Here is a 27,924-nt window from a genome sequence, read left to right on the forward strand (position 1 = left end):
GAGAAGCAGAATCTGCTGCTTGAAGCCAGGTTTCTGTAATTGCTAGTAGGTTAAGGGAGCCGGTGACAAAAAGGTCATGGACAAAGGTGGGATTATTACAGACAGCGGGCATTCCAGAGCGCACATGAAAAAGGGAGGGTGGTTTTTGGGAGCACGGGGACTGATATTAAATTTAGGGTATTGCGGCTATTCCCGGAAGAAAGCGGATGCCTGGTGTGGGAATGAAATAGTGGAGGACCAGGGTTTGGGGAGATATCCCCAGAGGTTAGGAGAAGAAGGGTGTGGAAAGTAACATGGGAGCGGGATGTACATGAGCGCACATGCCTTCCAGTCCTGGTGTTTGGGTCAGCAGGAAAGTGAAGTATCAGCAGGAGGTGATGAGAGCAGTAGTAGGGAGATGGTAGCAGTGAGGGTGAGATGTACAAGCTTTGGGGTGGAGCAGAGGGATAAAGAAGTGAGATTTTGGGAACGCAGGAAAATAATATGAAAAGGAGGAGTAGAGAGACATATTAAAAGGTACACGGAGTGGCACTCAGACTTGTAAGAGATGTTTCCCAGGGTGTTTGCAGTCTGTCCAGAATGCAGTAGAGTTTCTTGCTGTTGTATCTTCGTGCTGTTTGAGTTATCTTGCTTTAGTTCAACTGCTGTGTTTAACTGCTTCTTAGCACTCCATCAATGCAGCACTCACGCAAAAGCAGCACCCCATCAGTGACTGTGCCCCCCATCAGTGATCTCCCCCCATGAGCTGTTCTAAATTTATAGGGAGATGGTCAAATGAGCACTCGTCTCCGCCCCAATTAGAACATATGGTCAAACTTTGCTGCTTACCAGATCTCTTAATGTAAGAGGTCAACCTGCTGCACCTATACCAACCTGGAATCTGCTTCCCTGCAGCTTGAGACTCTCACGTGGCTGGCCACACCCCCTCCCTAAGTCCCACCCAATCAAAATGCGAACCTTGCAGCCGGCTCCACCTCAGATTTTTTCGCTGCTGAGTGAGTTCCTGATTACTGCCTGACCAGCTGCTGGAAGGGGAGGTAGAGGGAGTGATCCCTCTCCAACATGTGCCTGTCAGTGGGTGCAGGGTGTTGCACCCACTGACACTGTCACTGTTCGTGTTCGTCCTTGATCAGCCCGGGACAAGGTTGGTTCAAGACCGTGTTTGACAGTGTTTCTCCCCCCCCCCCCCCTGCTGGCCCTTCTGGCGGTGGATGGACTGGTGGGGGCCCAGGTGTCAGAACGCGGTTTTTGCTCAATGTGGTGACCTGGAGCATGGGATTTGTCGAGCTCTAATGTAAACCCTTTATCCCAAAAGGAAAACAAAACTGTTTGCTGTAACCGCAGTATTTGAGTTTGGCCTCAATTTAAGTGCATCTAAATCTGCTATACATCTAACATTCCCCTCCCCCCAGACTGACAATGCTGTTGTCCAATGGTGCTCCCTGTGCCCCTTCATCCAGAGTGGGGTCACTCTAATACAGGTGGTGTTACTGGCTAGATCAGCAGGTGAAAACAGTGGGAGGGGAGCCTAAAAATAAAACAAACTAATGCAACCACCACATCCCACGATTGGTAAGCTGCAATATATTATATTTTTGGTTTCAGGCTTAACACTGTTTTATATTGATTTGCCTATCGTGTATACCCATTGTCCTTTAAAATGTCCCTTTCCTCTTTGTCTTATGGGGTCTCAAAGATGCTGTTTCTTCCTCCATGTTTGCTGGTGTCTCACTTAGCTAATCAGGCACTAAGGGGACACGCATGTGTGCTCATTCTTGCCTGAGACCAGAGCCGAGCTGTGTGCGTCCAGATGCACACCCTGCTGTTTTAAAAATTCCTGGTGCCACTGTGATAGAAGTTAAAGCTGAGGGATTGAGAGTTTATCTCATTTGGTAGGTGGAGTGGCATGTGTGATTGCAAGTGAGATGTGAAACTGCTGCTTGCCTACAGTGAAACCTTCTACTGCCAGACCCTCTCCTGCTACCAGCAGCCAGATATGTGAGTACTTTAGGCCTAGCAATCTGAGTTATGTTGTCTTCACATTATATTGTCAAATCCTAGACACATGGGAAATCAGTCTCATGGCTTCCCCCAACTCCCAGTTCACTAATGGCTTCATAGCTGCCTATAGTGCACTTCCAGAGGTGCCTGATGCCAGCAGTCTGGACTTTGAATCAGTGAAGACTCCAATGATGACAAACTCAAAACAGTAAGTAAAAAACTAGCGCTGAATATAATCTGACAAGGAGCTGCTAGCATGAAAGGTAAAAACCTCTAAAACCTTCCAAAACAACATATAAAATAAAAACATGCAGCGCTAAAAATGTGATGAAAACCTAGAACATATAAATCATAAGTGACTGAGCCAAACTATGTTATTGATAAAATGTAAATGGCCGTCTGTGATTATCTCATATTCTATGACCGTAATCAAATCATATAATAAATGAACGCACTGAGGCGTTTGGCAAAATAAAGTTGTGGTAAACGTCCCAAGTTGGCGTTTCAAGGGGCAAAGAGTGAAGCAAATATTCAGTTAAGGTATACTCAGTGGAAATCCGTGATAGTGGTATTAGAATATATGGCTGTAGATTGCACTCACCAGAGAGCGCAAATAAATGCGCATTTGAGTAAATTAGGACCAACTCCTGCTCATCTGCATCAGGTTACTGGAACACCGGGTCATCTGGTGGGCATCAGTAGAAGTAGCACACCATCAGGGCTTCCAGGCACCAGGATTACACTTAATCAGCCACCAGGGAGGCACACTTGTAGTTAGAGCAAAGTACCCATGGATATCCTTATAGGGGAGGCTCATGACAAATGAGCCAGAGCAAAAAGAATTTCCATAGTGTAGTAACTTTTATTAAATAAAGGGGTAACAAAAGTAGATGCAATATAACTCACATTAAAATCAAAGTGACAGTGGAATAAAGATGGCCACCAGCCGTCCACATGGGCCGTGCGGTGTGATGTCTATGAGGCAGCAAGCGGTGTGTCATTGTATCATTGCCGCTATTGGTTGAGAAGCACTATTATGCAGAGTGCGAGCGGTATATATGGGTTGTATTGACGTCTTGATCCATGCCGCTCCGTGAGGACGTCAGAGTGACGAAATGCGTAGGGCGGAGCTTATTGGATGACGTCAGGACGTTCCCTGGAGCTGTCGGCGAGGTGTCCGCGGTGAACGGGGCTCGTCCATTCCTTGTATCTGATCGCTTGTTATACCAGTGTCAGGTGGACACTTAACCTTGTGAGTAAGATGAGATTGCAATAAAGCTAAATGGTTTTTACTTACTGCACCATCATGCCTTTCCTTTATTTTTGAGTGGTATTACTATATATTTGGAGGATGATCGCTATATAAGGAGTCCTGGCCATACTTCAGAGTCACTGCAGAGTATTGCTCCTGGTATCTGGATGTGTCCATGCTACAGAGTGTTGCTTCATGATCTGTCTTCTCTCATCGCTCCCAGAGCAAACACGCTTGTGCTGATTTATAATTTGATCAGCATTGAGCTCTGGTGAGTTTATTCCATTCATTTGGTGGTGGATTAAGCACGGTGTATTTATATGTTTAAGAAGAAATTTCGTTTAGGGTGTTGGACATTTGTTTCTACACATTTTTTTACACTTATTTATGGATTGCCTCACTGGAGATTTTTTTGTATTTAAGATGTTTGGACTTTTTTACACAAATTAATTCATTTTGTGATATAATTTAGCGCATTCCGAATTGTAATTTTTTTATGTGTTTAGTAGCCCATTGAAAAAACTGGGACAGCTGGTTAGACACCGTGCACAGTACAAAAAAAAGTACTGAATTTCTTCCTGGATCCAAAGCTATTTTTTTTTCTCTTTTGAAACAGATATAGCAAAACTCTCGGCAGTGTGTCTAGTAGACCAATAAGGGAGCAAAATAAGAACTTTTTTTATTTAAAGGTTTACATACACTTAAGAAAAAAATCACTGTTGTCACTGTCAGTTACACCTGTTTACAAATCAAGACCATGCCCTACCTGACATTGGTGATCATGTGGTTGAAAACGATGTTGATTGCTATCTGATCCTTAGTAAGGAACGGACGCTGTCAGTTACTGTTCTTACAGCTAAGAGCACACAGCTGTGTGCTTCTAGCTGCAAGCAAGGGTGGAAAAACCGTGCAAATGTGCCCAAAAATGTAAAAATACAAAACGCAAAAGCTGAAATACAAAAAGATGTGTCCCCTCCAACCTCCATCCCAATAAACCCCCAAAAAACAGCATACGGTGTTGCACTAGAAAATGTGCAAAAATAAACAGTTCATAAACCCATCATAAATTGACAAACTAGTGCATAAATTCATAACCTAATGCAGGAATACAAATTAAAAAGTGTGCATGAAGTGCACGTATTAAATGATTCAGAATAGTCCAAAATTCCAAAAAGCCAAGAGGTCCCTTAGAAGTACAAAATTAAATACTACTTTTTTTTTTCTTTTTTTTTTTTTTTTTCTTCCTCAGTCATTAAAAATAGTCGCAAGATTCAAACTTACCAAATAACAACCACCCCCAGAGTAGTCCTAGAAAGCTTAGAAGGTATACTCAGGCATCAACAGCGTGTCTCCATGTATATCACAGGGCGATCACCAAACGCAATCCTTGAAACTAGGGATGCCCTGAAATTTCGGCGACCGAAGCATATCAGCCGAAAATAGTCCTATTGACATCATGCCGATAGGAAAAAAGTGAGCCGATACAGGTGCCGGTAACTGCAGCCCGAGGGGCGTGTTTGGGGGGGGGGGGCTGTGTGTACTGCAGATGGGGGGTGCTTAGACAGGAAAGGAGATAAGCAGTGTATACAGTGAGGGAACAGCCTATACAGACAAGTTTTTAAATGCAATTGCTGGCGGCAAGTCCGGTAGCCTGCCTGTATACAATGCTCCTCTCCTGCTCCCTTCTTGCTCACACTGACCCCTGCCCCCTACAAAGAAGACCTGTCACTTTATATGCTATCACATAGGGGACTATTGGTTCCCTTATGTGATGGCAATAAAATCATAAATTAAAAAAAAAAAATCAATCTAAAATTTGAGCCTCCCCACCCCCACATATGCAGACATTTCAGTTTTTGGCCTAGTGCACCCTGAATTTTCTGGTGCCAAAACCGAATTTTTCATTTTGGTGCACCACTACTTGAAACTGCCATATTCGGTCTCCAGCAGCATAGACTCGTGTAAAGGCAAGCATACAAACGCTCTACATAGTATAAAATATCACATGGTACCTTTTTTTTTAGCTGTCATAAAAATGCATCCACGTATGTATAAAAGACAATGCGCATTTAAAAATCACCAAAGCTATGGGAGGATGCCTTGAACAGCAGTTTGAGTATTTCTAAATGCGCTAATCACTGGGATTGCTCCCTGAAAATAATGCATCGTAGCTACTTCATTCCATATAAATTATCTAAAATGTACCCTAGCACATCACCATTATGTTGGAGAAATTGTGGCGGAGAGGGGAATATACTTCACATTTTGTGGAAGTGTCTTTGCTTGCAATTATTCTGGCGGGGCATCTTCGCACTTATCTCTAGGGTGTCAGGTACAATTTCCTCTCCAGCTCCATACTTGGCCCTTCTTAACCTCAAGCTAAACCTTTTCCCTAGTAAATATAGAACAATAATAGGTCACATTCTTATGCTGCTAGATTGGCTATTACTAGTAGATGGAAAATCGACGAACTCTCCTCTCATTTCAGAAGTAATTCAAAGAGTACAGACATACTATGTGTATGAGAGGGCTCTAGCGCTTAGTCATTATTCTATGGAGAAGTTTGATCCAAAATGGTCCCATTGGAAAGCATTAGCTATGCCATTTAACATTACTGTATAGAAATTACTGCAAGATTTTCATAAAGGATAATGTGACAGCTTTGGTCTCCTCTTGCTCATGTGGATGCTCTTTTTTTATTCTTTTTCTGCTCCCTTTCCTTTCCTTCCATCTGGGTTCTGTTTTTTTTTTTTTTCTTCTGTGTATATGTGTATATATTTTCGAAGTCGAGTTCAGTTGGGCCCGCTATCTCGGGTCTTATGTGAATAGATTCAGCAAAGCGCTATGCACATACGGTATGTTTTTTGTTTATGTGTGATCATTTGGACTGGAAGTATAACCTCTATTTTTGCTACCCTTGATATTCTAAGCATATATTGGTAACGATGAGCCACTTTTGTTTTTCTTTTCTCGCAACTTTACGTATGTATGTATGTTATAGTGCTAAGGAAAAGATGTGCTTACTTTACATTCTGAACCTGCACTGTTGTTGATGTATTTGTGTTTAAAATTTAATAAAGATTTGAAAAGAAAAAATCACCAAAGCTGGCAGAACAGCAGTCACTTTCAGTATGCGATGACATCAGCAGGCCTCTTTGAGGTAGAATAAGGAATTCGAATTTTGCACATCTAAGTGGCTTCTTGGTTTTTTGGAATTTGGGACTATTCTGCATTATGAAATACTTGCACTTTATGGACACTTCTCTTACGTGTAATGGAGTGCAGATTAATCTTTCCTCAGTCATGTGGGGTATCATACTGAGGAAAGTGTAATTTACAGTGTTTTTTTGGGCAGGATGGGGATTATGAGGTGTGTTTTTTAATAGTGTTTTTATTAAGTAATCGTTTTTGCAGCATATTGTTTGTTTTGAAAAGGATTATGCTTGAGAATAGGCTGTTTATTTTTGTGTTTTGTATTATGCTTCCAATGCAGACATTCCTCTGAAAGAAGAAAATGATCCTCCTAGCCCTGTTGACCCAGAGAAAATAGAGGTGAAAGTAAATTTCAACCCAGATCCTACTGACCTGGTGCTGTCCAGTGTGCCAGGAGGAGAGCTATTTGACCCTAGAAAACACAAATTTGCAGAGGAGGAATTGAAACCTCAGCCCATGATCAAAAAAGCAAAGAAAGTATATGTACCGGATGAAATGAAGGTAAATGTTACACTTTGTTCTGTTTGTACTTTAAACACCGGACATTAAATTACCAGTGGGGTGTCTTACTAGTAGTAAGCTGACTTTTCTACTGGCTGCACATGGTTCCCGTCTCTTTGCATGCTACCACAGTAGTCTGTAATTTTTTGGTTTGTTTGTTTTTGTCACACTTGCTCAGGGTAGTTTATACATAAGCAGTGCACTCGAAAGCAGTACACTGCTCAAAAAAATAAAGGAACACTTTTTAATCAGAGTATATAAAGTCAAATAAACTCCTGGGATATTCATCTGGTCAGTTAAGTAGCAGAGGGGTTGTTAATTTCATTAACACCAAGGCAGCTGAAATGGATTAACAGGTGCACTAAATGGGCAACAATGAGACAACCTTTAAAACAGGAATGGTTTTACATGTGGATGTCACTGACAATTTTTTCCCTACTCCCTCTTTTGTGATTGTTTTTTTACTAGTTTTGCATTTGGCTAGGGTCAGTGTCACTACTAGTAGCATGAGGCGATGCCATGACCCTACAGAGGTTGCACAGGCAGTCCAACTCCTCCAGGATGGCACATCCATATGTGCCATTGCCAAGAGGTTTGCTGCGTCTCCCAGCACAGTCTCAAGAGCATGGAGGATATTCCAGGAGAAAGGCAGTTACTCTAGGAGAGATGGACATGGCCGTAGAAGATCCTAAACCCATTAGCAGGACCGGTATCTGCTCCTTTGTGCAAGGAGGACAAGTTAGCACTGCCAGAGCCCTACAGAATGACCTCCAGCAGGCCACTGGTGTGAATGTCTCTGACCAAACAATCAGAAACAGACTTCATGAGGGTGCCTGAGGGCCCTGTGCTCACCATAGATCTCGATTGGCATTTGCCATTGAACACTAGAATTGGCAGGTCTGCCACTGGTGCCCTATGCTTTTCACTTATGAGAGCAGGTTCACCCTGAGCACATGTGACAGACGTGAAAGGGTCTGAAGAAGCCGTGGAGAAGGTTATGCTGCCTGAACCATTGTTCAGCATGACCGTTTTGGTGGTGGATCAGTGATGGTCTGGGGAGGCATATCCATGGAGGGATGCACAGACCTCTACAGGCTAGACAATGACACCCTGACTGCCATTAGGTATTGGGATGAAGTCCTTGGACCCATTGTCAGACTTTATGCTGGTGCAGTGGGTCCTGGGTCCCTCCTGGTGTGCAACAATGCCCGGCCTCATGTGGTGAGAGTATGCAGGCAGTTCCTGGAGGATGAAGGAATTCATAACATTGAATGGCCCCCACACTTGCCTAACCTAAATCCAATAGAACACCTCTGGGATATTATGTTTCAGTCCATCCGACGCTTCCAGGTTGCATCTGACTGTCCAGGAGTTCAGTGATGCTCTGGTCCAGATCTGGGAGGAAATACCCCTGGACACCATCAATCATCTCATTAGGAGCATGTCCCGACGTTGTCAGGCATCCATACAAGTATGTGGGGGCCATACAAACTATTGAGTACCATTCTGAGTTGCTGCATTGAAATTTCAGCAAAATGGACTAGCCTGCTGCATAATTTTTTCACTTTGATTTTGGGGTGTCGTTGAATTCAGTCCTCTGTAGGTTGATAATTTTCATTTTGATCAAACAATGGGGCATTATTACGTTGCTAACACATTACCCAGTCTATATCAGTATAGATATCCAGCATGATATTTTTCCCCATTGAGATCTGATGTGTTCCATTTAATTTTTTGAGTGGTGTATGTAGGCAGCAAATACTGATACATTCTTCTAAAGAACATCCTTTTTCGTCCTTTTTGAAGTTATGTGGATCCCCCTTCTTACAGTACCTTTTTAATTTTGACCTAGAACAAGTTTGCAAATTGGGAATTCTGATTTTGTGAACTTGCATATTTTTCTTTCTGTGATTCTGAAACTTCTCTCAAAATCCACTCCCAGTTGTTGTCACCATTTACTGTCCTGTGCCATTTTAAAATCTATCATCAAGTTCTTTTTGTCTCCAGACCTTCAGCTGCTCTGCCTGCAACTAGTTTTAAGCCACAGATTGCTATGGGAAATGCTTTCTATTATAACATAAAGTAGTTCTTTGGATAATATAGGGCATGGGGTTTTATTTTATTGAGGTTATTTAAAATTAAAAGTAGTCTATTCTGCAGTATCATTTTAAAATGCATTTCAGTACAGCCGCCTTAATCTGTTATGATGGTGTATTGTTGTAGGATGAAAAATACTGGAACAGACGAAAAAAGAACAACGTGGCAGCTAAGCGTTCTCGAGATGCACGGCGGCTCAAAGAGAACCAGATTACTGTGCGGGCAGCTTTCTTGGAAAAGGAAAACACAGCACTTCGCACAGAGGTGGCTGAACTACGCAGAGAGTTGGGAAAATGCAGGAACATCATTTCCAGATATGAGAGCCAATATGGACAGTTGTAAGCATCTTCTTAAGAACTAACCTGTTTCCTTCCAACTCCAGTCAACCTTACAACCTTAGTAAAGCTGGCAGTACTTTTAGAGGCAGGCAGAACTCTATTGTTACTCTACGTAGTTCACAGTACAGGCAGTGATTGTGTTATAATATTGGCCATATTCGCCAATACCAGGGAAGAGGAAGTATTGCTGCTCACCTTTTTATTCAGAGTCCATTTAACTTTTTGTACCACATTCAGGGGAAAAATTACATAAAAGTATATGGTATCAGTGCAAATCACTACGACAGAGTTGTTCTTTTATGGGATCACTAAGCACAGTATGGTCTGTGGCTCAAAAGTAGCTATGACTATTTGATTTGTGATATTTTGCTCATAGTCAAAGTTTATTATAGATCTGTTAAAGTACCAGAGATTACATGTGATTAAATGGAAAGTTATGCACTTGGGGGCTAAAAACTTGCATGCATCGTACCTCCTAGGAGGAGATAATAATTGATAAGGATCTGGGTTTTCTGGTAGATCATTGACCTAATAGCATGCAATGTCTAGGCAAAGCATCTTACAAATAAATGGTGAGACCTAATTTAGAGAGAGATTTAAGGGGACTTATGATCACCATGTATAAATACATAAATGGTTCAAATCGTGATCTTGGTGTAGAGTTATTAATTTTAGGATCCTCACAAAGGGAGTTTATTTTATGTCTGGAGGAAAAAAGATTAATCCCCCCCCCCCCCCCCCCAATATGGAAAGGCTTCCTCACAGTAAGAGCTGTGGAAGAACTGGTTCTGGTCAGCTCAGTAGAAGCACAAAATATGACTGGATATTAAAATTTTTAGGTGATAACACAAGGATTGTTGATCCAGGGAATTGGGAAGGGGTTTTTTTTGTCCGTCCCCCCCCCACTGGAGCAAATTTTGATTTTGATCCAGAGGAAGGTAGAAAACTCCCATAAAACAATTCTATTTGATCTAAGAAAAGGCACTACTCATATTGATTGTTACAATAAATACTTCACATATATAATCATAGTACACATTTATCAACATCAACAGTGTCAAAAATATGAGTGTGTTCATAAAGAAGAAAGCTCCATATAGTAATTCCATAAAATAACTACCCATATCATGTGCCCAAAAACAAAGATTGAGTGATCCAATAATGCAAGTGTGTTCACCATGTGCAGTGAGAGTTATAACTCACCAGACATAAAAAGTCAAAAGGCAAATCATATTCCACTATATCAAAATGACCAATATCTTCTCGGTCTCCCACATAGCAGATTCGTGCAAGCAGGGTGAAACTGTACAAACACCCAAAGAAAGAGGTTTCTGTAGTGCAGTAAGTTTATTTGAAGTCCAAAAAATGTAAAAGATATAAATTGCTCTCACATGTTTCAGTGCCAAAGGCACTTTCAATAGGCATAGGAAGAATCAAATACTGTGCACCGCCGCTCACTATGCCTGAGCCAGCATGCGGTCCATGGGTCAGACCCAATCACTGGAAGTGACGCACGGAAAAGATGGGAAGTAACCACAAACCGCTGGGCTTCAATGTATTTCCCAGGAACGCGTCATCAGGAATCTCACCAATGAAAGTAAACACAAAATCACTGGTTAGGCACACAGTTAACCCTTTGATCGCTCTAGATGTTTAAAGTGAAATCAGACCTTTTTTGGGGTTTTTTTGTTTTTATTTTTTTTTTTGTTCTATGTTTAGTAAATATACAGCAATATGTGATTATGCACATACAGTGGTACCTCAGTTTACAAATTTAATGTGTTCTCCAGGACATTTCGTATTGCGAAAAATTCATAAACCAAAACCCGGTTTCCCATAGGAATGCATTGAAGAACACCTCCACACTCGACGCCACGTGCTAACCACAGACTACCCACAGACTCCAGCATGGACGGGGGCGGCGCTATAAACCTCCCAGGCACAACACATCCTGGGGAAACTTGCTTCGTATTTCAAAAAAAATTTGAAAACCGAGGCATTGTTTTCAATGGATTTTCATTGGTAAAACGAAAATTACGTTAACCAAGGCGTTCGTAAACAAAGGTACCACTGTAGTTTTATTTTCCTTAATGTTTAACATTTAGTAATCTGGCTGTGATCACCAATATTGATTGCTTTCTCAGTATCTGTTTAATGTGGCAAAATCCTTATATATAGACTTCATATTATTCTATAATTTTATGAGTGTTTCCATGCAAGGTTTACACAACTTTCACCCAAGAGTAACAGCACATTTTTCTAATTGGATTCAGTTGGAAAAAATGTAACGTTTGAGCGAAAACCTTTTACAAATGGACTTTTTAATGTTTTCTGGAGATAGTTTAGATGAGGTTCTTTAAAACAAGGCTGCCCCTATATCCAATGTAATAAAGTTTACACTTTTATAAAGGGGTGTATATTCTTTTGAATTAACCACTTGAACGCTGGAAGATTTTTTTTTTTTTGGCTATACGGTGCTGCACTACTTTTACTGACACCTGTGCAGTCACGCAACACTGTACACAAATTAAATTCATATCCTTTTTATTTTTTTCCACACAAATAGAGCTTTCGTTTGGTAGTATTTGATCATCACTGTGTTTTTTTTGTTTTTTTTTTTTCCCTATTAATTGAAAAAATACAGAACATTTTAAATATATATTTTTTACTTTTTGCTATAGAACATACCCCATAAAAAAAGATTAATTTCTTCATGAGTTTAGGAAAAATGTATTCTGCTACTTGTCTTTGGTGGGGGAAAAAAAAAAAATCCCAATAAGTGTACATTTAATTGGTTTGCTCGAAAGTTATAGCATCTACAAATGGCAGTATATACACTTGGATTTTTATTTTTTTATTAATACTAGTAATGGTGGCGATCAACAACTTATAGTGGGACTGCGGTGGGCATTCTGACACTAGGTGGGAACTAACTGCTTTTTATTAGCACTGATCACTGTATTAGTTTCACTGGAGAGATCAGTGGCAGTGATCACTGTAATGACACTGGGCAGGAAGGGGTTAACATCTGGGGTGATCAAAGGGTTAGCTGTGTACTGTTTTTGTGCTTACTGTGTGCTGTTTTACTAGGGGACATGCCGCTTTCTGCTTTGCAGAGAGATAGAAAGCAACACGTCCCTGCTGACAGGAAAAGATCTGTATTTACACACAGATCTCTCCCCTGTCAGCTGCTTTGCCGATCAGAGTCCTAGCCATGTATCACTGCCTGTGACCCGATGATCGACATCTGCGGGAGCCGACGTCCGCACGGGTAGGGCAGCGCGTGTGCCTCCTACCTGGAAATGTCAATTGTGTATATTTGCGTGACTTTGCACAGAACAGCTGGGTGCCGGCGGGGAATCACCTGCTGGGACCCGGTGATTGACAGGTGAGGCCGCCAATGGCGGCACGGGTAGGGCGCGCGTGGCTCTGCGCGCCCACTACCCGGAGATGCAAAATCACGTGTGTGTGTATATATACGTGATTTTGTGCACACCAGCCGTCCTGTAGCAGTATTTCTGCTACAGGGCGGCGGGAAAGTGGTTAAATGCTGATCAGTATTGTTGGACAGACCTCAATGGGTAAAAAAATTATTGCAGGAGAAATTTAATTTTTTTTCCTAGTAATATGAATCTATACCAGAAGTGTTTTTCACCCCATTACTAAATTGATGCTGCAGAATTAATGTTCACTTTTTATTTATTTTTTTTTTAACTACTTTTCGCCCGGCCTATAGTAATATGACGGCCGAGCGAACCTCTCGTCCCTCCGGGAGGGCATCATATGATGTCCTTCCCGGAGTGCACTTTGTGCGTGCCTGCAGGGCCGCGCTGTGGTGACATCCCTCACCAGCTGTGTACCTTGGACATGGCCGATAACAGATCTGTGTACCGGCCCTGTTGCCAGTACCATGTGACCTTCTGTGACCAATCACAGCAGGTCACATGACCGTTGTATACAATGGATGGCTTCCTTTCATGCCATCCATTGCATACAAGTGTGTCTAGCTGTGAATGGTCACCGTGATCACATGCACGGGCTGGGCCAATCACAGCCCATCTGTGTCATGTGATTAGCCGTGGCCAATCACAGCTAATCACAAAAAAAAAACCTGAATGAATCGTTTGCTATAAGCAAGCATTTAACTGAATGAAAATTCTTTGCTATAAGCAATCAAATTGTATAAAAAAAAAAATACTGATCACTTCCCCAAAGTAGTACAATGTTACTATGGTAACATGGTAACATGCTACTTTGGTCATGGTGTAATATGAAAATAAGAGAAAAAAAATGTAATCATAAAAAATAAAAAAGATTGAAGAAAATTTTTTTTTTTCCGTACAGTCACCAGTCAGTGTCCCTGATCACCGCCACACCAGTTATATGATGACGCTGTACTGCACTGGTGACCGTATGTAAAAAAACAAAACAAAAACAAACAAAATAAATTGTGAATTTTTTTTTAATTTCTTCATTTTCGAAAAAATTATGACAAAAAAATGTATTATACCTTCAAAAAACTCGCCATGCCTCTTATGAAATACGTTGGACTGTCTACTTTGCAACAAGGGTAATTTGGGGGATATCCGTACTGTTCTGACATTCTTGGGCCTCAAGAAATTAGATTGGCCGTCAGTACTTCAGGTGTATATACCATAGTTTGTGAACTCTAATTTTCCTACAGACTAAATAATAAACACTGATTTGGGTTATTTACACCGAAGAAATGTAACAGAATACATATTGGCCTAAATTTATGAAGAACAATTATTTATTTCCAAACTTTTATAAAAGAAACAAAGAAACATGGTTTTTTTTTCAAAATTTTTGGACTTTTTTGTTAATTTAGCAAAATATAAAAACCCCAGTGGTGATGAAATACCACCAAAAGCAAAGCTCTAGTTGTGTGAACAAAATGCTAAAAATTTAGTTTGGGTACAGTTTTGCATGACCACACAATTGTCATTCAAAGTGTGAGAGCGCTGAAACCTGAAAATTGGCCTGGGCAGGAAGGGGGTAAAAGTGCCCGGTATTGAAGTGGTTAATATGGGGTTGTTCATTATGATGAGCTCTGAGCTAGGAAGTTCTTATCCCAGTTAAAAGAAGGAGCTTTCCACTCAATTTGAAAGATTTACAACTTTTCCACGCATGTGCAAATTTCAACCATTTTTAATCCGCTGTTACTGGCAAAGGCAACCACATGGTCAAACCAGGCAGAATACACCAGTGCAGCTTACCAGTAAAGTAACTGTTTTTCTCCAAGATGTTATTGCTGTCAGTGTTAGGTTGTCCTAATTTGTCTGGTATTTTGTGCAATCTAGACTGGCTGGTTGGTCTTACATTTACTATGCTTTGGCCAATATTTGGTGGGGCTACTAGAAGACTTTGTAAATAGAATTGTATTAATTGTCTTGTTCACTAAGGGCTGCATTCACACTTAAGCAACTTTGGACACTAAAGTCGCATGACAAGCTGCACTCCATGTTTTTCAATGACAACCGTTCAAAATTGTGCAACTTAGTCACAGCAACTTTAAAAAGGGTTTCTGCACTACTTTTGTCCGACTTGCATGTGTTTTGAGTGCCATAGACTGCAATGTAAATGCTCAAAAGTCGCATGGAAGTTGCACCCGAATGTTATACGTGTGTCAGTTGTGCAACAGTTGTCCATTTGCATTGGTCAAAGCCAAAGTTGCATCCAAGTTGTACCCATTCAAAGTTGCACTCCAAAGTCAGCAACGTTTGGAGTCCTACAAGTGTGAATGGATCCTTATGTTTTCTACACACTTTATATTATCCATTTGTGCTACTTGGGAAATGTTCAAGTCTTTGCTGCATGAATACCATAGACAGTCTAGAGTTCCTCCAACATAAATATGAAACCTTGAGCACTTCTCATATGAGATAACCTAAGGACATAAGACCTAAAAAACATGTACAGTAAGAATGGAGCATGGCAAGTAAACTCTTTATGAAAAAATACCTCACTACCTTGTCTTACAGTTTCAGATTTGCACAGAATGTTTTTAAATATTTTTAGTGTGTAATTTTGTGCCAGTCTCAAACTTCCTGCCAAGTGACTGTTCTAGCATAGCCCAGATGATCCTTTTGACCCAGGACAAGAATTCAGCTCCGGCGTTTAGATTCCATCAGCTGTGTTTTTATTTCAAGTCGGGGACTTCATTCATAAAGATGAAGCATCCTCTGAAAGATCTATTTTGTAAACTGCTTTCTGAAGGATCTCTGAGTTATTTTATTTCATAAAATTCATTGAAACTTATTGACTCTTCAAGCTAATCTAGATAATTGGGTTCTGACTGTTCTGCATCACTACACAGTGATGTTGTATGTACACTTTTATACTATGATTGGCAAACATTGCACCATCCTGCTTCAGTCTAAAAAATATTTTAACTATTTTTCGCTAACTACACTGTAACTATTGAAACAAAACATGGAGCAATCCCTTTTGAAATCTATGTTTTTTATGTGCAAATTGACATTGTAGTCTAATTTAATTTGACTTTTTATAAATGTGTGTAAATAGGTTAGATATTGTTTGGTATTTGACACGATCTGTCTTAAAATGTCTGCTTAAGAATTAGTGTCAGACTGTAACAAGAATGTTGTATAGTTGCTGTAATTAAAATTTAACTCTTATAATTGCTCTGTTCTGCTTTTATTCAAAGTGACTTCAGTGATTCAGAGTGATTCTTCTTTCAAACTCCTATTTTTTTGTTAGACATTTTTTATGAGCAAACTTAGTCTGTATCTGGACCTAGCAGAAGTGGAACACTTCTTGAACACTTGAAAATGGCTACTACAGTCGAATTTGGACAGGATTTTCTGGAGGAAAGAGTTTTTTCTTTTTGAAGAAAGAATCATGGATTTGTTTTTTTATTGCCTTTCCTTGTTTGCATTTTGACCTTGTAAAAGGCTGAACTGGACAAACCACTATTACAGGTCTAAATAGTCAGAAGCTGTGAGGACCACAGAAACTTCTCTGATAAGACCTATTACAGATCTGAATGGTCAGCACCACTGAAGATCACCCGCTTTCCATATTCCCATATATGAATGGTATAATCACACTGTAAAATTAAAGCTGACCTCCAGCTTCCTCCAAACCTTTTTTCCTTCCAGCTGGTGTATCCAAAACCGAAAACAAACCTGTAAATAGATTCTCATCCCTGAATGGTTGAATGACTGTTGAGATGTTGCAAAGCATTTCTACGGCTTATGCACTGATATCTTCTGGAAGTCCTATGGCATCTGCAATGCAGACATTTTGGCCTAAATACAGCATTCTCTTGACTGAGCTAAACTGCAGTTTAATAATACTAAACAAAGAAAATGCTGTGTTAGAAGGATCTTCAGGGACCTCTAGCCATCTCTACAGCCAAGCAGCAATTTAAGGCAGGGTGGGTTTGCACACATTTCTGTTTTTTTTTCAGGGTCCCCATACCATGTGGTGCTTCTTATATTGACAATTTACATAATCTGCTATATATTTGACTTTCTGTCGTACAGCTATGAATCCATTTGATTTTAGACTGTCCAACTGTTTAAGATTTGTCTTTTTTTTTTTTTCTCATGATGTATGTATGCTCCTTTGGTCAGCTTAAAGCAGAGCTCCAGGCTCACTCAAAAAAATTAAGTCAGTGGCTACAAATACTGTTAATGCTGACTTATAAAATAAGGGCACTCACCTTGTTCAGGGATCCAGTGATCTCCCCACCCAAGCCCATTCTTCAATTGGCTTTGGGGGCAGGGGTTGGCATCTTATGTAAGGGAAACCATCAGTGAAGCCTTGCGGCTTCAGAGCTGGTTTCCTGCTATGCATACGTGAAGCGCGCTGCACTTTGTGAATGGGTCACAGTCTTCTGGGACCTTTGAAGTGTCCCAGAAGGCTGCGTGGGAAGGGGGGGGTGAATTTCTGTCTCCGATCAATGCGGCGCAGGTACCCGCTCCCCCCCCCCCCCATAACGTGCAAAATGTGGAGGTGGGGGGGAGGTCCAGAATGCAGACAAGTAGAACTCGCCCTTTTGGGTGAAGTCCTGCTTTAATACAAATAACAGTTTTATTGTGTGTTATTTTTCATTCATCTGTTTTGTATAGTTTTTTTCACAAATTTTCATACGTGCAGTGACATTTTCAGATTTTATGTTTCAGCTGTGCTTTCTGCCTATTAGTAGTGCACAGAAATTTGTGCTGTACAGTTTCCCTTTCTTAATGGAAGGTTGTTAGTCTGTTCAGATTGATTAAAACAACATTTCATATCTAGTAACCTCTTCTATCTGCAGCCATTTAGAAAGGATGTCAGTTTGTCTGAAAATGTGTGTGTGAATATATACATATTAACTATTTTTAATGTTATACCTCAAAGTACACTACCTGAAAATACAGCTTCCTTGCTATGGTTGCATTCCGACAGAAAAAAGGCAAATATCCCTATTAGCCACCTAAACTGTGTAAAGCAAATTTAGCTGCCACTTTTTTGAAAGATTAACCTTGTCATTTTGCAGGAGACACAACCTGTATAAGTAGGGCACAAGTATAGCTGCTTCCATGTCGATTTTTAGTGCTTTAAACTGTACAATAATTTATTCGATTTATCGGATTTTTATTTGCTTGCTGTACAATAGTTTGATGTATATTTGCGTTGAAGTTTTGGCCAGCTTTAATCTTGGAAACCAGTCAGTCTTCATGGCCACCTTAAACTGCAGCCGTATAGATTTGTTAAGCTAGCCATATATTTTCTTTTTCCTTTTTAATCAGCCAATGGGCTGATCGAAAAAAAAAAAAACATCCTCCATCCACACAAATGAAGGGATCCTCTCTGCTGGGGATTTTGACAGTGGCACTAATTTTGCTGTGAAAACACACTGAACAGTGGCTGCAGCTGCTGATCGACAAGTTTCCCAACATTCTTGTTCTACAGAAGTCTACCAGAGACAGCCATGCATGGATCAAAAGCTTTGCCATTCACACAAAATTTGAAACGGGACAGTAAAGCACAGCTACTGTTAGCAGCAGTAAGCCGGAAATACAGTCACCCTCTTTAATAACCAAATGGTTGCTTCATGTACATGTATATAATTTATTTAAAGACAATTTTAACACAAATTGGTAAGCGTTACAAAAAAATATGTATGTGTATTAAAAAAAAATAAAATAAAATAAATTGTGGACTCTTTAACACATACTAATTATAGTATCAAGCTGTTCTCATCTGTAAAACAAAAATATTAGGATAGCAGTTTTCATTTTTTAGGGCCATTTCAGCATAGATGACTTTCACCTTTTTTAATAGTTTATATTATGGAAAGAATCTTTGTTTTAGTGATGTTACCTCCTTCATAACTTGAGAACAATGTTCATGGCTCCTAATTATCCAATATTATTTTTTTAATATGAAAATTCTGTATATGCTTTAAAGTTTTGTACAGTATTAAACCTTTTTAATGCAGACTGGCAATTTGAATATAAGGTAAACCACATGTTTAAAGTGCAGAATAACTAATCTATTTGTGAGTAATATTAAAGAAAACCTGTTTCCATAACCATATGAAGTTTTGATTCATTATGACTGACAACTGTGTAGAATTGTTGTACAGTGTTTGTTCATAGTTTATATTTTATTAAGCCCTAAAAGATTACTAAACTCAAGAACAAAAAAAAAGCCATATACTGCAGTTTACAGTTCTTAGATGCATTATTTTTCTTTTTCAAGCTAACAACATTTTCAGAAAATACCCATCGTTTTTGCCAGAAATGTGTTCAGCTGCACTTAAGAATATCTTCGTTCCTAACTATCGTCTATAAACTACCAATTGCCTTGCCCAAAATGTAGGGGCGATAAGGCGATATGGACCATTCATAGTCCAAATCAGGAGAGCAGACTGTGGTAACAAACTTGGCCCCTCCATAGTTACAATAAAGGAATGATGTAGTTATTTGCTGGATTACTAGGTGAAAATAAAGCAAAAAAGCTTGAAAAAAAAAATTAATGCAGCCACCACACCAAGTCCTAGTAAGCTGCAATATATTACATTTTTGGATTTGGGTTTAGATCAAAATTACATTTAAAATGACATTAGCAAAACCGCTGTCATTTCTGCATCTGATTATATTTTTAATTTGTACATGTTCTGTGTCTCCAATCGAAGCATTGATAGTGTGATCTCTGTAACTTACAGTTGTGATGAGATAGCGATAACTTCAACCTCTGTTGGATAGCACAGTCAGTGACTCAATGAGAATGACATCTTGTAGATCTTGTGAAGTTTATTCCATAAACTGAGATAATCTTACAACAATGAAATTCCATAGGTCAAAAGAACATGCTGTTTCCTGCTCCATGCCATGAGGCTTACTGCAATGCATCTCTGGGAGAGGGGGAGGGCTATCTATGCAACATTGGCGAAAGGGAAGAGCAGAGACAAAACACCGAAAACATTTAAAGGCATATGACAGTCAACATGACCGTCATGTGAAACATGACACTCCCCGTCAAAATCTGTGATTTCTATTATAATAAACGTTAGTTCAAGTCCAATATAATAATAAAGATTCTTTCCAGGAACATCTGCAAAACAAGAGGGAAGGGAAGAACAAGGGAAAACAATGCAAACATTAATCATAATGCAGATGTTGGTCTCAAAAGTCCAGGTTGGGACATGGAAATCCAACTTCAGAGGGGAAGGCAGCAACATGCACGATTCCTTCTTACCTCCCTTTAAATCAGGTTGATGACTTGTCTTCCTCTTTAGGCAAAAGAAGTACTAGTTCCTTTTATAGGCCTGAAGTAAAGGTGCGTAGAACCTTCTTTCATGGTGGATATAGCCAAGATGTGTACTGAAATGCAGTAGTAGGTACTTCACGACTGCCGAGGTCAGCAGGGTTGAGGCTTGTGGGAACATAGTGCCATTGTGCAGGTGTAGAGGAGACCTGAATCTCTCTTCTGGTGGCGTTCTTTAAGGATGTTTGGGTGTAAGAGTGTGATATCTGGAGTTCTAATGCTTTTAGAGACTTTCCAGGATTCCCACCTTTGTTGTTTCTCCTTGGGTAATGGGGTATCCCAGTCTGAGCTTTCAGAAGTAAGTTGTCTCGGCAGTATCTTACCCTGAATGGTGAGAGGTGTAATGAAACCTAAGGGATCATAAATGCTGTTTACTGTAGACAATACTTCTCGCTTTGTGAAGGGCTTATCACAGGCTGATGCTTGAAATGTGAATGTGTCTTGTTTAACATTCCAAAGCAATCCAAGACTGCATTGTGTAACAGGTCAGATCCTAGTTGGAATTTCTTCACACTGACAGCATGGTCATCAGATGGAAAGGCTATCATGACCTTATCGCTGTTAAGGATGATTTTGTGAAGTCTGAGGTTTGCAGTGGCAAGCATGTTCTGGGTTCTAGTAAGAAGGTCAATAGCTTCTTCTTCATTGGGCAGAGATTTGAGTGCGTAGTCTACATAGAAATTCCTTTTGACCAACTGTCTTGCATCAGATCCAAATTATTTCTCACCCTCTTGAGCTGTTTTCCTAAGTCCATAAATTGCTACTGCAGGAGAAGGACTGTTACCAAAAAGATGTACCTTCATTCGATAGTCTATGACTTCATCGTTGACATGATTATTACAGTACCATCGGAACCTAAGGAAGTTTCTGTAATCTTCACGGACGATGAAACAGTGGAACATCTGCTGAATGTCATAACAGCAATTGGCTCTTGTCTGAAGTGAAGTAAAACTCCTATGAGATTGTTGTTCAGATTAGGCCCAGTGAGAAGATCGTCATTGAGGGAGACACCTTCATGACGAGCACTTGAGTCAAAGACCACCTTAATCTTTTTTTTTTTTTTTTTTTTTAATTTAAATATTTATTAATTTTTCATGTTATTACAAAAATTCCATAAGAAGAGACACAATACATATAAATAATCCATACATTTCTACTTTGTCCCTTGTATTTACCTCTTTTCTTTCCCTTTCCTCCCAACCCACCTTTTCCCCCCTTCCCCCCTCCCTCCCCTCTGCAAGGTCTCCAATCTCTCAAGGCCCAATAACTTTAAATAACTTCCTATTTTAGAGTTTTCTATATTTCTCTTTCAATCCTGATTTTTCCCATCGCGAGTAGTATAATTTCAACCTATCTTCTTGAATATAATAAGATTTTTCCATTCTACTAATCTGGTTTACCCTATTGATCCAATCCTCCTCCGTCGGCACCTCTGTCTTCCACCAAAACTTGGGAATCAACCCTTTTGCAGCACTTAAGTAGTACCATACTCCTGATTCTTTGTATTTATTTACTGTTGTCTCAACATTATGTAGGAGGCACATGGTTGGGTCTAATCCTATGTTATTTCCAGTTATTATTTCTATTAAATTGACTATTGTCTTCCAGAAAGCCTGAATTTTTGGACATTGCCACCAAATATGAAACACCGTGCCCTCCTCCCCACATCCTCTCCAACACATTTTTGAATTCTCCTCCCTCATCCTGTGCTCAGTGCTCGGTGTAATATGCCATCGTGTCAAACATTTATAATTAATCTCAACGTCTCTCATACTAACACTCTCGTGAACTAATCTAAATATCTTATTCTGTTGATCTTCATCTATCTCCACCTCCATATCTCTTTCCCAATTTGTTATAAAAATTAACTTTGTGTCTGTGTCTAATTCTGTGAGTATTCTATACATTTTTGTGACACCGTGTTTCCCATCTCGGCGTGTTTCTAATAGCCTTTCAAACATATTCCACTCCTTTTTTAATCTCAAGGGTTTTGGGAGAGTTCCAATAAAACATTTTAATTGTTGATATTTCCACTCATCTATTTTAGAAAACATATCTCCTCCCCTCTCTTTTAATTCTTTAAATGTTCTCAATTCCCCCTCTACCAATACGTCTCTCAATTGGATATCTTCCTTTTTAAACCATCTCCCTGATATCTCATCTTTTCCTGGAGGGAAGAACTCTGTGTTTGCAAGAGGCATTAATATAGAATTGAATTCCCATTTCATGTGTTTATGTAAATTATCCCATATCCTTAACACACCCAAAGTGTAAGTGCTTGTGCTTTCTTTAATTCCTCTATAATGTGCTGGAACCCATATCATCTTACTCAAATTAATTCCACTCAATTCATTTTCTATTTTTACCCAACTTTTCCCCTTATAGTTAAAAGTCCAATCATAAATTCTTGCTAAAATTACTGCTTTGTAATATCTCTTGACATCAGGTAGTCCCATCCCCCCTTTCTCTTTAGTCCTACTTAGTGTTTCATATGATATTCTTGGTTTTTTATTCCTCCATATATATCTTGTTAACATTCTTCTCATTATCTTAAAAAACGCCTCTGGGAGTTTGATTGGGATCATTTGAAATCTATAGAGTATTTTAGGTATAATTACCATTTTAATTAGGTTTATACGTCCTAACCATGATGGGTTTCCTCCTTCTAATCTTTTTAGTTCGTCCTTAGTCTCATTTATCAGAGAAATATAGTTTAATCTATACAGTTTATATGAGATAGCAAGTTTTATTCCTAGGTATTTTATATCTTTTTCTCTCCAGATAAAGGGGAATTCTTTTTGTAGCTTTTCTTTTTCGCTCTTTGGTATATTAATGTTCAGAATCTCTGTTTTTGTTGGGTTAATTTTTAGATTTGATAGTTCACCATATTCCTTCAGGATCTTCATTATACTTGGTAGTGTTATTCGGGGGTTGCCTACATAAAACAGTAGGTCGTCCGCAAAGGCCGCTACTTTATGTTCTATGTTTTCTATCTGTATTCCCTTTATCGCTCCACTGCTCCTTATTATTGACAGCAGGGGTTCCAATGTCCAAACATATAGCAAGGGGGACAATGGACATCCTTGTCTTGTTCCATTGGACATCCCAATGGATTCCGACCTCTCCCCATTTACCGTGATGATTGCGGTGGGCTCCCTATATAATTTACCTATCCACTCACGCATTCTCTCTCCAATCCCCAACACTTCCAAGTTGTCCATCATAAAGCCCCAGTCCACTCTATCAAACGCCTTTTCGGCATCAATTGACAAGAGCACCACCGGGGCTTTCCCTTTTCTACTTTTCTGAATAAGCATCAAAGTTCTCATCCCATTGTCTCTACCCTCTCTCCCCGGGACAAAGCCCACCTGGTCTCCATGGATCCATTCGGGCATTAGATCTTTCAGCCTGTTTGCTAGGACCTTTGCGTACAACTTGGTATCAGTGTTTAATAATGAAATTGGTCTGTAGCTAGAGCACTGAGAAGGATCTTTTCCCTCCTTGTGAATGAGAACGACATGGGCCTGAAGGGATTCCCTCCTCCCCTCCATCCCACCTCCCAAGTCATTCATATATTTCTTTAACTTTGGTAACAGTACTTCACAAAATTTTTTATAGTACTTAACTGTATAACCATCCGGGCCTGGGCTTTTCCCTCCCCCTGTACTTCTTAACGCTACTTCTATTTCTTCCTGGGAAATTTCTGCGTCCAAGGAGTTCAATTGTGTTTCACTGAGCTTTGGCAATCCCGCATTTTTTAAATATATCATCCTTTTTTCATTAATACCTTCTCTAATTTCTTTTGGTGAACCTTGGTGGCTGATGTTATACAACTTTCTATAGTACTCCGTGAATACTTTAATGATTTCTTTAGTTGAGTGGACCAACTCCCCCTTAGGGCTTTTTATCTTTTCTATATAATTCCTGTTTTTCTTTTTATTCAGGGCTCTCATTAGGTATTTTCCTGGTCTATCACCCCATCTATATCTTTCACTTAATACTTTGTTATATACTCTTCTCCTCTCCTCTTCCATCAATCTCTCTAATTCGTCTTTTATCCATTAACTTCTGTCTTATTTCTATTGTTATTTTCTTCTTATCTATCTGCTCCAAATCCAGGATTTCCCCTAAGAGTCCACTAACCCTCTCTCTTCTTTCTTTTTTCTTCCTTGCTCCCATCGCAATCAAGATTCCTCTTATATATACCTTATGACTTTCCCATACTGTGGCTGTCGATACTTCCTCTGTCTCATTCTCCTTGAAATATACCTTAATCTCTTCCCTGATCTTCTGCACAATATCCTCATCCAAGAGAAGAGCCTCATTTAACCTCCATCCTAAACCTCCCGTCCACCTTTTCCCCCATCCTATTTTCATTATGACTGGGGCATGGTCCGAAAAAGTTCTTGTCTCTATTTCTATTTTAACCAGCATTTCAATGAGTTGATGATCTATTAGAATTCAATCCAGTCTCGAGTATATCTCATGTGCATTAGAGAAGAAGGTATAGTCTCTGTCTTTCATATGCATCATTCTCCAGGTGTCCACCAGTTGGTACTCGTGGATCGCCTTCTTTAAGGCTCTCAGAGACCTACCCCCCTCTCTCTGCACAAGGGAGGTTGCATCCTTTTGTGGGTCCTCACAAAGATTTAAATCTCCTGCTATTATCAACCGCCCTTTTTTAAAGTCTATCAATTTTTTTAGCAAACCCTTCAAAAAGATCTCAGGTTTCTTGTTGGGGCAATATATATTGGCTAGTGTACATTCAATTCCCTGTAGTTTACCCTTCAAAAACAGGAATCTCCCTTCCGGGTCAGTCTTTCTATCTTCCAACTCAATTCTCATATTCTTTGCCAATCCTATTGCCACCCCCTTTGCTCTTTTGATTGGAGAGTCGGCGTAATACCATGTTGGGTAATGTTTGGATTTTAATTTCACATTTGATTCTATCTCAAAATGTGTCTCCTGTAGAAATACCACTGACGTTGCCCTGTGATGTAACTCTTTAAACAACTTAAATCTTTTCCCAGGACAATTCAACCCATTCACATTATATGTTATAAACTGTATTTCTTCCATCCTTCTTGATTCTGTCTCTCTATCTTCTAATTCGTCTCCTCCTATTAGGCCCGAATATCTTGCAGAATATTAGCCCCACCACCCCTCCCCCCCTCACACCCTCTCTTCTTTTTCCCCTACCCATTTTTAGGCCTATAAACTGTCTACTAATCATTTGTGGATCCATTTCCACCATTGATTTAAAATTTGGGGCGTAAGCTCCGCCTCTGTACGGCTCACCTCTCCTCCAACCCCCCTGATTCCCTCTGTCTATCGTCAAGACTCAGCGAGAATCTTTACTCTTTACCTCCCTCCCCTAACCGGAGCCTCCAAGCGGGTCTCAACATCCAGAGGGGGAAGACCAGGGGCGAGAGACGAAAAAAAAATAAAAATTTTCTACTTAATTCTCCCTCTCTTCCCTCCCCAACCCCGGGGCCTCCCACCCCCCTCCCCCCGACATGTTGCCAGTCCTCTTTTCTTGTATCATTTGTATTTCTTTTGTCTTCTTTTTCTTCTTCCCACCCAGCTATCTCCATTCTTTGCAAGTCCAGTCTATCACAAAAATCTCTTAAATCCTCCGGAAATCTCAAATACGCTGTGACCCCATTTTTCCAGCCAACTAGAGATGCTGAGGTATCCCATCTATACTGCACATTCTGTTTTCTCATTTGCTCCAACAGGGGTTTCAGGGATCTCCTTCTCCTTAGGGTCTCTACTGTTAAGTCCGCATAGATTTGGATAGTCAAGTCTCCAAACTTAATTAATGATCTTCCCTTAATCTTCTTCCAAATCTCATCTTTGACCCCAAAATTTTGGATCTGGACAATTGTGTCCCTCGGTCTTTCCTTCTCAGTAGCCTGTTTGAACTTTCCTATTCTAAACACTCCGTCTAACTTGATCCCGTCTGATTCAGGTCTGTCTCTTGTGGAGTTTAGGATTTTTTTAACTAATTCATATAGTATTTCCCCTTTAGCAGTCTCTGGGATTCCTCGTATTCTAAGATTACACCTTCTTTCTTTATTTTCTTGTTCTTCCATCCTATAGATCATTTTTTTCTGGTTATTTTCTAATTGGCTTATTTTTTCCCTTAGATTATCTATATTCTGGGCCTGAGTTTTAACTTTCTCCTCCGTTTCTTCCATTCTTGATAGCAGATGTCCTAAATCCTTTCGAATAGCTGTCATTTCATATTTTATCATTTTTTCCAAATTTTTAAACATTTCTACCATCTCCTTCTTATTTGGTATTTGTAGTTCACCATCAGATTCTTTTTTTCCCAAGCCATCCACTGTTTGTTGGCTACCGTTGCTATTCATGCCCAATGATAATCTAGGGCTAGTTCCTGAACTAGTGTCCATTTCTCCCTTTGTGCCTTGGGCCCTTTCTGGCGTAGTATTTCCATATGATGTAACTTTCTTTATTGTTCCTGTTTGGGACCCTTTGGGCCCTGCTCCCTTGGGACCTTTGTTCTTCATGTCCTCTATATATCTTAATAGACTTGCAAATTTTTCCTATATCCTTTACTCTCCTGGAACACCTGGGCCTCCTCTCTTCTTCTCTTCTAACCCCTGGGAATCTACCCCTCCTTCACCCCTTGGACGTCTATGTCGCTCAGGGGTCCACACCACAATAGGCCCCCAACAGCTTTCACTCACCTTTCCCTTCTCCGGACGGAGAGTCAAGACTTGTGTGGAGGGCCTTCACTGCTGCTCAGTCCTGGGGGGGATTCCTCTGGGTTTCAGGATCAAACAGTCAGCCAGGAGGTACAAGCAGCTATGGGCCGGCTGCACCCTGTCACATCAGATCAGCCATCCTCTAGCCGCACGAATTTCCAGCCATGTAGGGCCGGGGAAACTGGCGTGTCACTGCCGCTTTGTCAGGAAACCGGCCGGCATCTCCGCTTCCCAGTAGTCCTTTGCGGCGAGCAGCGTGCTCACACCGCCCTGCATCGATTCCCCGGCAACCCGACAGCTGCACTGGGATCTCTGCAGTGTGTTCTCCTCCCGGAGGTCCGTGCCCGCTCTCCACTCCCTTCACCGCGCCAGCCTCTCCTCCCTTGGAGCCCTCCTCAGTCAGGTAGGGCTTCACACCATGAGGGTCTCGGGATGGTCAGTTTGGAGGTTATCGGAGAGCACTCGCATCGTGCTCTCCGTCGCCGCCATGTTTAGGCTCCACCCCCCCCCTCAACTCCGAGAGGGGGTATGTCTTACCATGTCTGTCACTGAGTGCAGATTACTCCAATGATCACCTTAATCTGATCAGGCTTGTGTCAGGAAAGGACTCACCGCTGGTGGTGCTGGGGCTCACCTGCTCTATGGGCTGCAGTACCAGTTCTTACCAGCGGGTGCTTTTCAGCAGCCAGTATCTCGCCTCCTGCAATCAAGCCATCACCTGAGGCTGATTGCAGGAGGTGTATTTAAACCGTAACCAGGCCTGCAATCAGTTGCTTGGTGTTGTTTCCCATGAGCCCTTGTTGTCCTGTACCTGTATCCTGTCATCTACCTGCTTGATTCTCCTGCTCGATTCTGACCACGATTGAGCTGTGCCTTTACTGACCCAGCTCTCCTTTTTGACTATCCGTTTGCCTACTCCTCTGTACCAGATCCGCCCAATTGTTCCTGACCCGGCCTGCCTGACCACTTTACCTCTCCAGCCCTGACTACA

General features: G+C 40.6%; 1 protein-coding gene across 3 annotated transcripts in view; it reads left to right on the forward strand.

The window, feature by feature from the left end:
• Positions 1-18,964, forward strand: part of TEF (TEF transcription factor, PAR bZIP family member) — an 81,894-nt gene extending 62,930 nt beyond the window's left edge. For 2 of the 3 annotated variants that reach the window (XM_089674228.1, XM_089674227.1), the window contains exons 3-5: positions 6,747-6,967; positions 9,191-9,402; positions 16,091-18,964. In XM_089674228.1, the coding sequence (XP_089530354.1) occupies positions 6,747-6,967; positions 9,191-9,402; positions 16,091-16,112 (455 nt within the window). In that variant the 3' untranslated portion in view covers positions 16,113-18,964. Of the gene's footprint in view, positions 1-6,746; positions 6,968-9,190; positions 9,407-16,090 lie in introns of those variants that run through there. The other variant, XM_089674229.1, reaches the window with a different exon arrangement.
• The last annotated feature ends 8,960 nt before the right edge of the window (positions 18,965-27,924 follow it).

This window comes from Staurois parvus, unplaced genomic scaffold (assembly GCF_062004578.1).
Source record: "Staurois parvus isolate SC_StPar_1 unplaced genomic scaffold, SC_StPar_1.0 ptg000149l, whole genome shotgun sequence".
Lineage (NCBI taxonomy): Eukaryota > Metazoa > Chordata > Amphibia > Anura > Ranidae > Staurois > Staurois parvus.